General features: G+C 34.8%; 3 protein-coding genes across 6 annotated transcripts; 1 reads left to right on the top strand and 2 right to left on the bottom strand.

The window, feature by feature from the left end:
• Positions 1 to 1,439: 1,439 nt before the first annotated feature.
• Positions 1,440 to 3,489, bottom strand: LOC111805080 (purine permease 3-like). Of its 4 annotated transcripts, none has more exons than XM_023689957.1 (4): positions 3,413 to 3,489; positions 2,997 to 3,219; positions 2,126 to 2,921; positions 1,440 to 2,049 (listed from the first exon to the last, which is right to left on the bottom strand). In XM_023689957.1, the coding sequence occupies exons 2-4, from the start codon at positions 3,047 to 3,049 to the stop codon at positions 1,729 to 1,731; spliced, it is 1,170 nt and encodes a 389-aa protein (XP_023545725.1). In that variant the 5' UTR covers positions 3,050 to 3,219; positions 3,413 to 3,489; the 3' UTR covers positions 1,440 to 1,728. The 4 variants fall into 4 exon arrangements, with proteins under 4 accessions (XP_023545725.1, XP_023545726.1, XP_023545724.1 ...); XM_023689958.1 differs by having other exon boundaries at positions 2,997 to 3,197; XM_023689956.1 differs by having other exon boundaries at positions 2,997 to 3,483.
• Positions 3,490 to 9,128: 5,639 nt separating this feature from the next.
• On the top strand, positions 9,129 to 11,900 carry LOC111804994 (protein DETOXIFICATION 27-like). The gene is made up of 8 exons (XM_023689844.1): positions 9,129 to 9,504; positions 9,601 to 10,142; positions 10,230 to 10,316; positions 10,885 to 10,941; positions 11,032 to 11,270; positions 11,357 to 11,475; positions 11,555 to 11,644; positions 11,731 to 11,900. Exons 1-8 carry the CDS (start codon positions 9,226 to 9,228, stop codon positions 11,800 to 11,802), a joined length of 1,485 nt encoding a protein of 494 aa, XP_023545612.1. The 5' UTR covers positions 9,129 to 9,225; the 3' UTR covers positions 11,803 to 11,900.
• A 1,498-nt stretch (positions 11,901 to 13,398) lies between these two features.
• On the bottom strand, positions 13,399 to 14,525 carry LOC111805857 (putative clathrin assembly protein At4g40080). Its single transcript, XM_023691111.1, has one exon. It carries the CDS (start codon positions 14,460 to 14,462, stop codon positions 13,461 to 13,463), a length of 1,002 nt encoding a protein of 333 aa, XP_023546879.1. The 5' UTR covers positions 14,463 to 14,525; the 3' UTR covers positions 13,399 to 13,460.
• Positions 14,526 to 14,949: the final 424 nt, after the last annotated feature.

Raw genomic sequence — 14,949 nt, 5'->3', positions numbered from 1 at the left:
CTCTCAGTGCCGTCCTTCCCAGCCTACTTCTTTGATGAACTTTTTTCCACCCTATTATTGTTTCACATTAAAAACGACAAAAATCAAATAATGGATTTGTGGACCCCATTTAACAATTTAAATTTCACCGTCCATCTTCGTCTACCAATACATGATTAAAATGTGGATCATTCGGTTCGATTTGAGTTTCAAAAATAAATTCCGAACCATTGACTGGAGTCAACTAATCAATAACTATGTGCGGAACCCAATTTACAATTTGAATCGTATTGTCCATCTTGATCTCAAAAAAGAAGTAAAATGTGCCTCTTTTGGTTCGATTATGAACCAAGACAGACCGTACAAGTAAAATGTAGATCATTCAATTCGATTCTTGGTTCAAAATGTACTTTGAAACAAGATAAATCGTACATATATAAATAAATAAGCTCACGTTCGTTTGTAAGTTGGGTTGGAAACTTTTTTTTATACTAAACTCAATTTGTAGAGCTGTAAACTTTTTCAATTCACGTCATCTGGTCAAATAATGAACCCAACTCAACCCAACTCAATCATAAATTTTCTGAGTTGAGTTTGTTCGGATTATTTATTTAAATTTTTATTTTTATTTTACAACCCAGTTTAAGTAGGAGAATAAATAATATAAATAATTATGAAATAAAATAAATATAAGTATATATAATTATATGATAAACAAAAATATACTTTTTAAAATTAATAATAAATTTTAATGAGTGGGTTTTCGATAAACACGTAAACCAATATAACCCATAAAGTTTTTATTTTATTTAAATATAATTTAACTAAAAAGTTCATAATTCAATCAAAATCGTACGGATTAGATTAGGTTGATTAAGTTTTTTTAAACATCTTTACAAAATTACGATACATGTATCGTGTTACATTAATTTGTTTAATAATTATAAAAACATATCAAAATAATGCAATTTATTTCGTTGATTAAATATTAAAATATTGTAACGTAAGAGACTGAAACAGTTATTTTTCTAAAATTCAAAAACACAATTATTATGTTTAAAAATAAAAAATATTAGGTAAATATTTCAATCATCGCTCGAGTTTCATAGTGTGGGACCAAAGAAAGAAATGTTTTTAAAATTAAATGAAAGTATTAAAAAAATTATATTAAAGTTTGGAAATTTAAAATGACAATTATAATTGACAACCATAACCATATGATTGAGTTTTGTTTTGACTATGTTCATTATTTAAGGTTTCAAATTATTGGTGCTTTTACTATGATTTATGTTCTGTCTCATCCCATGTAATCTCAACCACTCCCAACTAACAAAAATATTGTTCCATCTTTTATTATTAAAAAAATTATATTCATCGAGAACAAATTCTTAGGTCAGAAATGACATAAAATTTCTAAAATCAAATTATCTCGAACAGTAAATAAATTCTTAGAGTGTCCATTAGAAATAACAAAAAAATTTATTGAATCCAATTCCCGGAAAGGAAAGGACGAAGAAGTTCTTCGAAATCCCATCTAAAATGACAAACAATTCATAAAATCAAATTCTTCTCGGACCCAGAATACATTCTATACTGTTTTGTTCCCACTTTAGTCCAGACCATCCGTGTATATTATAGACATCTGATCTTGACCCTCAAACTTGTACCATATTACTTATAATCTCACGAACCATTACATTAAAGAAGAGGGTGTTTAGACGTTTAAGTGTTCGTGAATTGACTCGTTGACTAAGCAGTTATTTGAGGCTCTAGCGTCTTGGTTTGGTCGTTCTTAATTTCACTGACGAAATAACATACAAAACCACAAAGATTAAGCACCAAAGACACGCCCTTTTCCGCATGAAACGTCTCCTTCAAAAAAATAACTCCAAGAATCTCCGTCGCCGGCAACGTCACTGCAATTAATACCCCGGAAAACAGAGACGACGAGCTGAAAATAACTCCGACCACCCCCAGGAAGAAACTTTGCCAAATTACGGCGTTCATCACTAAAACAACGTAGTATTTGGTCTCCCCCAATCCGAATTCCGCCGCCTCCCTCCCAATTTCCTGTTCCAATTCGTACAAAATTTAACAAACCCAGTAAAGTTCACTTTCATGCCGGAAATGCTCTGTTTTTATTTACCTGAAAATCGTTGTTGATTAACATGCCGACGGTGGATAAAATGGTGGCGAACAAGGACAAAACCAGCTGAATTTCAAGAACCAAAGTATACGTGATTTGCTGCTTTGATTTTTCGTACGTTAATTCCACTAACGGTAAGATCATTCCGTACAGAAACGCCGCCGACAATGTCATCAAGAACCCTGCTCTGTACTGTTTATTGGACACTCCAGCCGGCAAGTCGCCGCTCGTGTGCGACCCCAAAACCGCCGCTCCGGTCGTCATCAAAACGATGGCCATTATCGAATACCGTGTGAATCTCTGATTCACAAGCAGGTACGCGAAGGCCGCTGTGAACGCCAACTGACACGCAATGATCAAAGCCGACGTGGAAACCGGTAGCCGTGCGATGCCGTAAGTGTACAAGTAATTGTCGAAGCCGATGATCAAACCGATTGCGGCGGCGGATAAAAACAGCCGGAGTTTCACGAATATCATCTTCGTCGAGTTACCGGAACCCGATGCGGCACGGCGGCGAAAGAAGTAACTAATTATTAACGGGATGAGAATGATTGGGCAGCCGCCGGATTGAAGCCAGCTGGAAAGCCACACGCAGTTTCCACCGTGAACGAAATATAATCGCGTGATTAAGGGACCGCCGCAGGATCCGACAGCCAACAATATGCTGTTGAAAAACAGAACAGCCCTTTTCATGGCGGTGCTCTGTTCCGGCTGCGGTGGTTTCTTCTCAATTGGTTTCGCCGGAGTGATTGAATGGCTTGCGTTTAAAGGGCAAGTGTTAATTCGAGATCTAAGACTAGAGAAACAGTCAAGAACAAAAAAACAAACAAATTACGATTCAATTAAGATTCAAATGTGTATAATGAGTTACCTTCTGGCAGCCATGGCTAGAAATTTCTCTGTTTCCTGTGAATTTGGCTCCATCTTGATCAAGAACTGAACTTTCTTGGTTATGGTAGTCTGTGAGTTATGAGAAGATTTGAATTGCAGCCATTAAAGCTTCCATTTTCACCTTAAAAGTGTTGATGCCATTAAACCCACTAGCTATTGTCCCATTCTTTTTGCAATCAACCTGTTCATCATGATATCAATCCCTTTCAAGAACCCAAATTTAATTAAGGAATTTGGGTCCGGATTTTTTAAAAAATCAAAAGCAAAGTCACGAGAGTTTATGATTAAAATGGATAATATCAATCATATAAAACGACCATTTACAACGCTTCATATGACTATCAATCCTAAAACTATGAGCTAATATTTCATTTCTTTAAAGAACGAAGAACTTACTTGCACTTTTGAACATCACTGTTGAATCGAGAACAAACAAACTTGGTGATGCTTTGAGGTTAATGATTTTATTTTTCTACCATATGGCATGATCTATACGTAAAAATTGTTCTTTTTATAGATTATTTCGGGATGTATACCCGTCAGATGTCCAACCCATCTCTAATGACTCTGTTTAAGAACTATTCGATGTAATGTTTGATTATTCCTATAAATGCCATTTTTTAGTATACCTTTACAAAACATGTTTTTTTTTTTTTTACTTTTCTTTAATTGATTTTTATTTTAAAATATAGACCAAAATTATTGGGATTAATGAAGATGATTAAGTAAATGCACTTACTTATTAGCTAGCTAACCACATCCAAAATATATTTAACTAGTTAATTAACCTTAATTAAATTAAGGTAATACAAAATTTTATTTATAATGATTATAATCAATTAACTATTTTATGAAATTAATTTTGGTTAGTTCATTTATTATAAAAGCATTTTTCTTTTGGTATCTCTCATTATTCTTTTTTTTTTTTTTTTTATTGGTGGAATATGGAATAAAAATTATAAAGTATAGGTTGAATTAAATTAATCTATAATAAGTGGAATATATATTGAATTAAATAATCATTAAAAAAAGGAGAATAATGAAATTTAATATTTAGGGATAGGCTGGAATCTATGAAATTTGAATATTATCCATTTAGAATATTATCATATTGAAACGGTTACCACGTACATGTTACAAAATCTTGAACAGTGGCTCACTCGAACTGGGTCTAATGCCACGTAGTAGTCCAAGCTCCATTTTGGCCCATTAGATATGCGCACCACTAGTAGATATGGTCTGTTTTGACCTATCATTGTCACAAAATATCTATGTTTTAATAAGGTTAGAAAATTACATAATTATCCAAACAATAGTCAAATAATCGACTTAAGTTCCAACTATAAAGACACTTTGGTCAATTGATTCCCAACTACAAATTTATACCTAATCTACACGCAATGCCTTCCAGTTGTATAGTCACTTAAATTTGGGATCAAGTATCACGGTAACGTTTTAAAAGAAATTATCCAAATCACTCCTCACTCAAAACTTGGTTTCTCGACCCAACAAACAGCTCAATCTTAAATACAATAAAGGTTAAGACTTATAACCAAAATCATGTTCGGATATGGAGTCTAATGATATTTGGGAGATATTCCGTAAACATTCGGTCGATATTTAGTATCAAATACAATATATCTCTAAATCTAAAACCATATATATAACCATTATTCAGTGTTTCTCTGTATTCTCTCTCGTTACATATTTGAAGTCATCAATAAAAACTTTCTTTCCTATTTTTTATATTCATCTTGATCGGGTGTGCTCGTGACTGAATAAGAAGGTTCTTATCTTTGATAACGTGATCTTCATCTCAACTCCGTTTAGTGAACGGAGAGAAATCTCTCTCTACTCTCTCCCGTGTAAATCTCGAGAAATAAGTAACGAAAATAAAATTATAAAATTTGGAACATTCTGTCACAATGGAGGTATCATATTAATTTTTTATATATATTTATATTCCATGATTCTTATTCTTACGTCTTAATTTTCACTTGTAACATATTTTACACTGTGAATGCAAGTAGCCAAGTAAATATTATATTATATTATATTATATTATATTATATTATATTATATTATATTATATTATATTATATTATATTATATTATATTATATTATATTATATTATGAAATAAATGAGTGAAGCAATAAGTTTGGTTATTAAATTATTTGATGTTTATTATATACTTTTGCGTTCACAGCTCATACTCGTAATATTAAATGCTAATGGATAGCTCTCACTCACTTGTGTAAAGGCTAATAATAATAATAATTATTATTATTATTATTATTATTATTATTATTATTATTATTATTATTATTATCATTATTAATACAAAATAATAATAATAATAAATCCTACAGCCTAGCCCACCTAATTAATTTTATCCATTTATTTTTAGTTTGCCTGACTAAATATTTGTATAATTTAATTCAAAACTAAAAATTTAATCTAAGTAAAGGCAGGCCAAGCCCAAAGCATTTCGGCCCAAGCTCAAGTTCAAGCTCACCGCTAGTCGATATTGTCCTCTTTCGACTTTTTTTTTTTTTTTTTCGGACTTCTTAAGATTTTAAAATGCGTTTGTTAGGGAAAGGTTTCCACACTCTCGTAAAGAATGCTTCGTTTCTCTTTCCAACTAATGTGGGATCTCGCAATCCACCTCCCTGGAGACCCTATGTCCTTGCTCGCACACCGTTTAGTATCTGGCTTTGATACCATTTCTACTCGTCTAAGCCCACCGTCAGTAGATATTATCCGTTTTGGCCCATATTGTGAGATCACACGTGGGTTGGAGAAGGGAACGAAACATTTCTTATAAGGGTGTGGAAACTTCTCTCCGTGTTTTGAAACTTTGAGCGGAAAATTCGAAAGAGTATAATATCTAGTAGCGGTGGGCTTGAGCCGTTACAAATGGTATTAGAGTTAGACAATGGACCGTGTGCTAGGTAGGACGCTGATCTCCACAATCTCATAACGGAAAACAAAATATTTCTTATAAACCCAACCCATCACTATTTCTTTCGTATGGACCATCGCGAGCGAATCGGAGGGAGGATTTTGTGTCCAAAGTTTGGGTCGAAACTCACCAGCTTATGAATTGGTTTATTGAATCCAACAAGAATCATTTATTGTTCAACTTATTCGATTCTTGAGGAAATGCAAGAACATGTTCAAGAATGATCCAGTTCTCATGAAAACGAGAACCCCTTTCTTCTTAATACTTGTGTTTATGAACAACCATTGAATTATAAGATCCGAAAACTCTAGTCCGACACGTGTCCCGAATATCTATAGCTCATTAATGATCTAGATCATATGCTCTGTGGGTAGGAAACAAAACTATAATGGCCCAAGCCCATCAAGGGCCTAGCATCCTAGCTGTTACTCATCTCATTCTCTAATCGACATGGGTCGAACATCCTTGATGACACACCGCTTGTTCATCCCCTTCAAAACTTAGCCTCTTTGCTAGCACATAATCAGTATCTACCTCTAATACGATCTAATAAGGTCAGCAACCAGCAACGAGCTACAATCGTGGGCGAAACTGTATAATTCAAGCTGTGATTTGGTAGCATTTGTGAAAGGCCACATGATCAGCTGGAATCCAGGCCAGTTTCTCTCACTATCATGCTTGAGATTAATAAATTATGAGTTGTTTTGCATCGATAATCTAACAGTAACACAGCCTTAATTACACCCCATGTGGGTTTAATTTTTGTTAATCATCTCGAGACTCCCACCTTATAATACTGCAACACTCACGTTCAAAACACCATCCACTCTTCAACATCAAACTCTCATAATAATATCATTTTCTTGCACCTCTCCTCCATCAAATTAACAACCAAAATGCCAAAAAAAGATTCCTTCCGACATACCGAAATCAAACAAAAAGACACAAAAATTTACATGTTATAAATCAAATAAACCAGAATTATGAATCAAAAATGATATGAACCAAGTAAATTAGAAATAAAACAAATAAATGAGAATTATGAATTAAATAAATGTCGACAAGAGTAGCATTTGAACTATGCGAATTGGTTTCAAACAAAAACAGTGATAGTGATGAGTTGGTAACATAAAAAAAAACCACAGATTAGGCCAAGAAAGACATTTCAAACCTCCAATTACTAATCTTTAATGACGGCCGACCCCAGAGGAAGAAGCCGACAACGGCGACCCGTCCCAAGTGGTTGCCAGCCACACCCCAAACCAAAATCACCTTCCCTCCTCGCAACCATAAAGCATCTCTAACATTACATTAGAATGGCGGGAAGATGGGTTCCAGTTAATGTTCAAAGTGGACAATATCATATTAAACAGTTGATGATTCCGATATTACGTGAAGTGGTTGACGAGTTTTTTTTTTTTTTTTTTTTTTTTTTAATTTTATAAATTAAAAAAAATATATATTTTTTAATATTACTCGGTTGGAGTTTGATTGGGGGAAGTGGTGGGTGACCTGCTACCTTTTTGTCTTGGATTGCTTCCCAGCTTTTTCCTTTTTCCTTTTTTTTTTCTTTTTTTTTTTTAATTAAAAGAAGAAATAATTTATGGTCGAGAATATGTCGACAAAACATATAACTAAATACCAACAAAATCTTAACTAATAATAACAAATTCCAACTTATTACAGACATAAAAATGTTTTATCTCTTAAATTAAATATTTTATAACTATTAATTTCTCATAATATTTATTATCAATAAATATGAATATTTTCGACTGAGTTAATAACTAACCTATGCCAACTCCTATCCATACACCTTTCTACTAATATAGAAAATAAATTAAATTATATAAATCTAAATTAGTACGAACTAATAGGATAGGATATGAATTATTAAAGGCAATAAATAATGTTACCAAAATAAGTACGAGTACGACAAAATAAGGATTTTAACGTGAATTATTGAAGACGTGGTATGTGGGCACAACCAAAAGGGGACCACTTGATTTAGTCTTCTGGCCCAGAATATCAATTTGAGTAATAGTCATTCGCCAATCAATTTGAGTGACTATTCATATTATATGACAAACAACGTCACATGTCGAAATTGTTCGAAGAAAAATCCAACCTCGATATAGACTTATAAGTAAGAAATATCGTCGTAACCCGAGACGTTTTAAAAAAAATAAAAAATTATAATAATTGAAATTTGAAGAACGCGTGCGAATAAACAAATATTTATTTGATTTTAAGATGGGATTGGATTGAGTGGATGTGAAAGCAAGTAAACGTGAAACATAATGTGGAGACAATTTTAAATTATTATTTGAAGAAAGTTAAATGATGAGTTAACTAGGGATTAAAAAACGTTACTTTTTAATTACATTTATTTAATTTACCATTTGAATTATTTTAATACAAAGCCTACCACTACTAAAATAACTTTTATTTATTAAAAAGAATTATTAAATTATTTTAAGAAAATGACATATTTATATTAAATTATTACTTTATTCATTTTATTTAGTTGGACTTGTTTGAAAACACTCAGCCGTCTCATTACCAAACTCCAACTCAACCTTTATCATTAGACTTTGAATTCAGCTGACGTGTACACGTCCAAATATTTAAATATAATAATAATCATTTTCACTTTATTTCTTTTCCCTTTTTTATTCTTTAAATTTTTTTTTTAGATATTAAAATCATTCCAATATATATATACTCAGACGATTAGATATAATATTTAAGATATAGTTCGTATTTCATAAATGTGTAAAAAAATGGATATTATATATTTCTAGATTTAGCAGTAATTAAAAATAAATAAATGATATCACGTGTTATGTTAGGTCGATCTAAAATAAGGAAATTGCTTATCACATTTCGTTGACTATGGAGATTAAAACGAATTCTGATTTTCCAACAAAAATTTCAATAAAAAAAAGTTAATTTGTTCTTGATGAAACAATAATTTAATAACACATTACCTTTAATTAGCCAAGTTGAGCCGATTGCGGATCGGTTTTAATTTTTTTTTAATGTAAACAATATGAACGAAAATAAATTCTTTGAAGGATTTGAGAAACGATTGCGATTACAAGTTTTCGCATTGCTGGCCTATATATATATATATGTGTGTGTATATATATATACCCCTGCAGCTTAAGGGCTATACAGAATTGTTGTTCTTTTAGTCGTAAAAGGGCAGGGCAGGGCAGGGCAGGGCTGCTCATCGAACCCAGATGGAGGCCCATGTGAAGGCGGATGCGGCGGCGGATCTTAACCAGGCGTTGATTGGAAGGGATGAAGATCGACCTCGTCGGTCGGAGGAGGTATGGTCGAAGTTATGGGTTGAAACCCAGAAGCTATGGCTAATTGTTGGCCCGACTATTTTCGCCCGTGTTGCGACTTTCTCTATGAACATTATAACCCAAGCGTTTGCGGGTCATCTTGGTGATGTTGAACTGGCTTCCATTTCGATTGCTAATACTGTTATTGTTGGGTTCAATTTTGGGCTATTGGTATGGAATTTGGAGATGATTTTTTGTTATTTGAAATGGGTTTTTGTTTGTTTGTTTGTTTGTTTGTTTGAATATGTTTGTTTTGAAAATTTTCAGTTGGGTATGGCGAGTGCATTGGAGACGTTATGTGGGCAAGCGTATGGAGCTAAGAGGTTTCATATGTTGGGGATTTACTTGCAGCGGTCATGGATAATGCTGTTCTTGTGTTGCTTTTTGTTATTACCCTTTTATGTTTATGCTACTCCGGTTCTGAAGATGCTGGGACAGGCGGATGATGTGGCGGAGCTATCTGGGGTGGTGGCGATTTGGTTAATACCACTTCATTTTAGCTTTGCGTTTCAGTTTCCATTGCAGGTGTTCTTGCAGTGCCAGCATAAGACACTTGTGATTGCTTGGGTGTCTTTGGTGGGGTTGGTGGTGAATGTTGTCACTAGTTGGCTATTCATTTATGAGTTGCAGCTTGGTGTCATTGGGGCTGCTATTGCTCTTGATATTTCTTGGTGGGTTTTGGGTTTGGGGTTGTATTTCTATACTGTTGGGGGTTGGTGTCCTTTGACATGGACTGGATTCTCTGTTAAAGCTTTTCATGGCCTTTGGGAGTTTCTTAAACTCTCCATTGCTGCTGGCCTCATGCTCTGGTAATTCCTATGTTCTTAACATCTCAAATATCATTGCTCCATAACTTTAGTTATTAATCAATTTGTTTCTCAATTGGGTTATGGCAGCTTGGAGAATTGGTACTTTCGAATCCTCGTATTGATGACCGGAAATCTCGAAAATGCTACGATCGCTGTTGATGCCTTATCCGTGTGGTATGTGAAATAGTAACCTAACTTTTCAAGCTCATACCTAGCAGATATTGTCCTCTTTAGGCTCGAGCTTCCTCTCAAAGTTTTTAAATCGTGTCTTTAGGGAGAGGTTTCCACACCCTGATGAGCAGATATTGTCCTCCTTAGGCTTGAACTTCCTCTCAAAGTTTTTAAATCGCGTCTTTAGGGAGAGTTTTCCACACCCTGATGAAGAACATTTCGTTCTCCTCTACGACGGATGTAGAATCTCACAATTCACTTCCATCGGGGCCTAGCATCCTCGCTGGCTCTCTCTCTCTGTTCCCCTTCATGGGTCCCACATGGATCGGAGAAGTAAACAAGTGCGAGCGAGAACATTGGCCCCAAAGGGGGTCGAGTGTGAGATCCGGTTAATGGTAGAGTAGAACGAAACGTTCTTCATAAGGATGTGAAAATCTCTCCCTAAGAAACGCCTTGTAGAACCCGAAAGGAAAAACCCAGAGACAATATCTGATCTTTAAGCATTTATGATCTTCCGAACGCTCATTATATCATTACGATTATCATTAATTTGTGGTTGAAACTTGTGCAGCATGAGCATCAATGGGTGGGAAATGATGATCCCTGTAGCCTTCTTAGCTGGTGTCGGGTAATACCCACTTGACAAAAACCAACACTTTTTAGCTTTTTCACAAGCAATGAATGAATCACTAAAACCTCTTTAATCCAAATGGAACAGAGTAAGAGTAGCAAACGAGCTAGGAGCTGGCAACGGGAAAGCAGCCAAATTTGCAACAATCGTCTCAGTGGCACAGTCAACAGTGATTGGAATAGCAATATGTCTTGTCATAGTCCTATTTCATGGCAAGATAGCACTGATCTTCTCAAGCAGCACAGACGTAGTGGAAGCAGTGGATTCCCTCTCCAATCTGCTAGCCATTACCATCCTCTTAAACAGCATCCAACCAGTTCTTTCAGGTTCATCCCTCTCTCCCAAACCAATCAAAACTGATACACATTCTGTTCATGTTCAAATATTGAAGACATTAGATGGGATATTGCAGGCGTGGCTGTTGGATCAGGCTGGCAAGCTTGGGTAGCATACATAAACCTTGGATGCTATTATGGTATAGGTCTCCCACTTGGTTTCATCATGCAATGGTATTACAAATCGGGCGTATCGGTACGTGCTTCCTCAACTACTACAACTATGTTCTTCGAATCGATTACGACGACTGACTCGTTTGAATTTACTGGAACAGGGCATTTGGGGAGGGATGTTGTTTGGAGGAAGTGCGTTTCAAACTCTGATATTGATCATCATAACAATTAGAACAGACTGGGAAAAAGAGGTAAAAGTTAATGGAATTGGTGTGTTTATAATGGAAGTGTTTTAATGGCAGCAGCTTAATTTGATTCATTTGGTGCTTGAATTTAGGCTGAGAATGCATTGAAGCACGTAGAGGAGTGGTCGACACCTCAGGACAATGAGAAGCTTCTTCTGGCGTAATAATAATATAATATTTTAAGTTGTAAGGGGTGGGGATGGAACTGGAATAATAATTATCCAAAATTAATAAATTGGTTCTTTTTTTTTTTTTTTTTTTTTTTTTTTTTTTTTTTTTTTTTTTTTTTTTTTTTTTNTAATTTTTTATATTCAGATGTATTAGTGAGAGAGATAGTGTGTAGATTGACTCGGAGTGCTTGGGTTCGAGATTTAATGAAAACACGTTGATTGTTTTTATGTTAATTTTTGTCTTCATTACCATTGTTGTAACGGAAGGGGAACAAAATATAAAATGATATGATTCTGTACCTTAAAACAATGCTAGATAAACCTTGTACACGCGTAGCAAACACTAATGCTCTCGTATTGTTTTGAAAAGTTTTATGTTATTTAAGCCGTTGTTGTTGCATTTTGCTTGTATGTTATATAATAATGTTTTTAATCTCTCTCGACCTTGCTTTTAAACTCTCTTTTGAAATCTCTTTATCCCGTTTTCTAAAACTTTTAGGCTTGAGTATATGTTGTTTGGTCGTAGGTGGCACGCAATTCAAAGTTGGTTTGACTCACTCAGTGGTGAGAGAGAGTGTCCCAAATTTCCTGTCAAGAATCACTCCGTGGTGAGAGTGAGTGTCCCAAATTATGAAGTATATTTTAATTTTGGGTTGGAGCTCAGCATTATTGAATATTTGTAAATTTAAATATAAGTTTTTAATTAAGGTCATAACATTATAAATATGTCACAACCCAACTATAGGATAGACTCCGCCCTAAAATATTTTACAAAATATTTATGTGCCTCATTTGATAATTACTACTAACCACTTCCTCATTAATTATGTTTATTTTCAACTTTATATAACACGTCTATAATTCAACCGACATAAATTTAAAAATTTAAATTTCTAACAACTCATTATTATAATAATTAATTAATTAATTAATAATTGGAGTAAAAGTAAAATAAAGACTAAGAATATTATATTTATCTCGTTGGACCAATCATTGGTTGGTAACTTAATCGACCCGAATAAAGTTTACAACCCAATTTAGCCCAACTATGTTGTCGGGTTCTTTCGTTATTTATTAAATATATATATATATTTATTCTTCATGCATATTACATTAATCACTAAAATCTCATGAAATTCAAATATCGTAAGTTATAGCACATCAATGATATTGGTTACAAATGTCAAATATTATTAATTTTCGTAATAATTTCAAGAGTGTAATAAGGTTGGATTAGATTGTAACCATGAATCTACCCGAGTTGATTTAACTAAAAAATGTCAACCCATGAACTTATCCGAGTTGATTTAACTAAAAAAATGTCAACCTATGAACTTACCCGAGTTGATTTAACTAAAAGATGTCAACCCATGTATCTACCCGAATTGATTTAACTAAAAAATGTCAATCCATGAATCTACCCGAGTTGATTTAACTAAAAAATGTCAACCCAAACTAAACAGAATCATTTCATTTAACGTCATTTATGCACAAAGCCACGCCAATACACTTTACAATCAGTAAAAACTCAAAACCCAATGAATAAAAAAACATAGACAGGTAACTTTTTCACATTTTTCCAAAAAAAAAAAAAAAAAAAAACGCTTTCTTTAACGGATTTCAAGCTCAAAGAAACAGACAAAAGGTTCGGACTATCCTACCGTTGAAACGGTCAGTGGAAGCAAAGCCGGGCCCAACGGTCTCAATGAACCCGGTTCAAGAAACGGGTTCCACAACCGAGTCGACTCGGTCATCGTCATCGTCATCCTCCTCCTCCGCTCCACCAGTTTCCCTTTCGTACACGTCACCAATTCCCACAACTCCTCGTTCTTCCCTCTGTTCACAAACAACACACTCACTTTCCTTCTGCAATTTTCCATCCGAGTCAGAATCTCCACCGACTCAGTTAACTCGTCCCGACTCAGCCACTCGACTCTGTTTCCGATTTCGGTAACTCGGACCCGAATCTCCCTCTGCACCAACCGGTAACTCTCAAGAACCAATCTCACAACCTCGTATACCAAATCCGATTTCTGGACATGCAACGACTCGGGAACTTCCGAAATCCGCTCCAAAAAACCGACAAGAACATCCAATTCCTCCAACAATTCGGGAATCTTCCTGTCTTTACCTTCCACAATTTCGGGATTTCTTGAACGAAAATACAGAATCCGATCCAATTTCCTGTTATGTTCCACAACCCCTGCATACCATCTCACCCAACACGACAACTCGCTCATTTCCGAGTCCGATACGTCGCGAAACGCGGACAAATTTAGATAATTTCGCCCTCCGTAATAAGGGGAAAACGCCACCTCACCCTTCAGATTAAACGGACCTCGAATTGCAATTATATGCAGAGTGAAAAGCGATTTCATGGCCACGGCGGCGCTCGTGGTGGTATGAAGCCGTTCCATCAAGGCTTGGATGCAGACGAATGCCGTGGAGGAACGGAAGTCATTTCCAAGGGCTAACAGAGCAGCGAGTCGGGCGTCGGAAGGTGGGTTTCTGGCGCCGTGCGTGGTGGCACGGACGACGGCGACTTTAATGGAAGATGAACGGCGATGAATTGAGAAAGTGGCTTTGATTATTGAGGCTTGATCTTTGAAAGCGTCGATGAGATTCTTGAGCTTCTTGGTCTGATCTATGGCCATTGCATATTTTTCACACGATCAATCAATAACAACTGCGAATCGGAAGGCGATCAAATAAAAGGATCCAACTTTGACTCTTTTTTTTTTTTTTTTTTTTTATTNAAAAAGGTTAAAATAATGATTCACATTGATGAATTATTGTCACACGGTAACCAATGTTTGTCTTTTTTTTTTTTTTTAATTATTTTCTTGGATGTTTCATTCTTCTAAATTCGGAAGTTTATAGGTAATTTCCATAATTTTTGGTCAGTTTGTCGTCGCCACAAATAATATTAAATATATAAATATAATCACGTTCTTTTTGTTTGAGAGACATTCGATTCCACAATTCCACAATTGTATGATATTGTATGATATTGCCCGCTTTGAGTATAAGCTCACATTAATCCACCTCTATTCTGTTAGAGGAAGGAACACGACTCTCCACAATGGTATGATATTCTCCACTTTGAGTACGTCTCTCCTTAATCGAAGCTCACCTTCGAGG

This window comes from Cucurbita pepo, chromosome LG11 (assembly GCF_002806865.2).
Source record: "Cucurbita pepo subsp. pepo cultivar mu-cu-16 chromosome LG11, ASM280686v2, whole genome shotgun sequence".
NCBI classification, from domain to species: domain Eukaryota; kingdom Viridiplantae; phylum Streptophyta; class Magnoliopsida; order Cucurbitales; family Cucurbitaceae; genus Cucurbita; species Cucurbita pepo.
This window is presented reverse-complemented; position numbering and strand designations above follow the sequence as displayed.

Excerpts from the sequence above, each read along its gene's own strand:
- LOC111805080 (XM_023689957.1), bottom strand. The coding sequence starts at position 3,049 with ATGGAGCCAAATTCACAGGAAACAGAGAAATTTCTAGCCATGGCTGCC. Across the intron at positions 2,922-2,996 it reads CTAGCCATGGCTGCCAGAAG|TCTTAGATCTCGAATTAACA; the intron begins GTAACTCATTAT and ends CTGTTTCTCTAG. Across the intron at positions 2,050-2,125 it reads TAATCAACAACGATTTTCAG|GAAATTGGGAGGGAGGCGGC; the intron begins GTAAATAAAAAC and ends GAATTGGAACAG.
- LOC111804994 (XM_023689844.1), top strand. The coding sequence starts at position 9,226 with ATGGAGGCCCATGTGAAGGCGGATGCGGCGGCGGATCTTAACCAGGCG. Across the intron at positions 10,143-10,229 it reads GCTGCTGGCCTCATGCTCTG|CTTGGAGAATTGGTACTTTC; the intron begins GTAATTCCTATG and ends GGGTTATGGCAG. Across the intron at positions 10,317-10,884 it reads GTTGATGCCTTATCCGTGTG|CATGAGCATCAATGGGTGGG; the intron begins GTATGTGAAATA and ends AAACTTGTGCAG.
- LOC111805857 (XM_023691111.1), bottom strand. The coding sequence starts at position 14,462 with ATGGCCATAGATCAGACCAAGAAGCTCAAGAATCTCATCGACGCTTTC.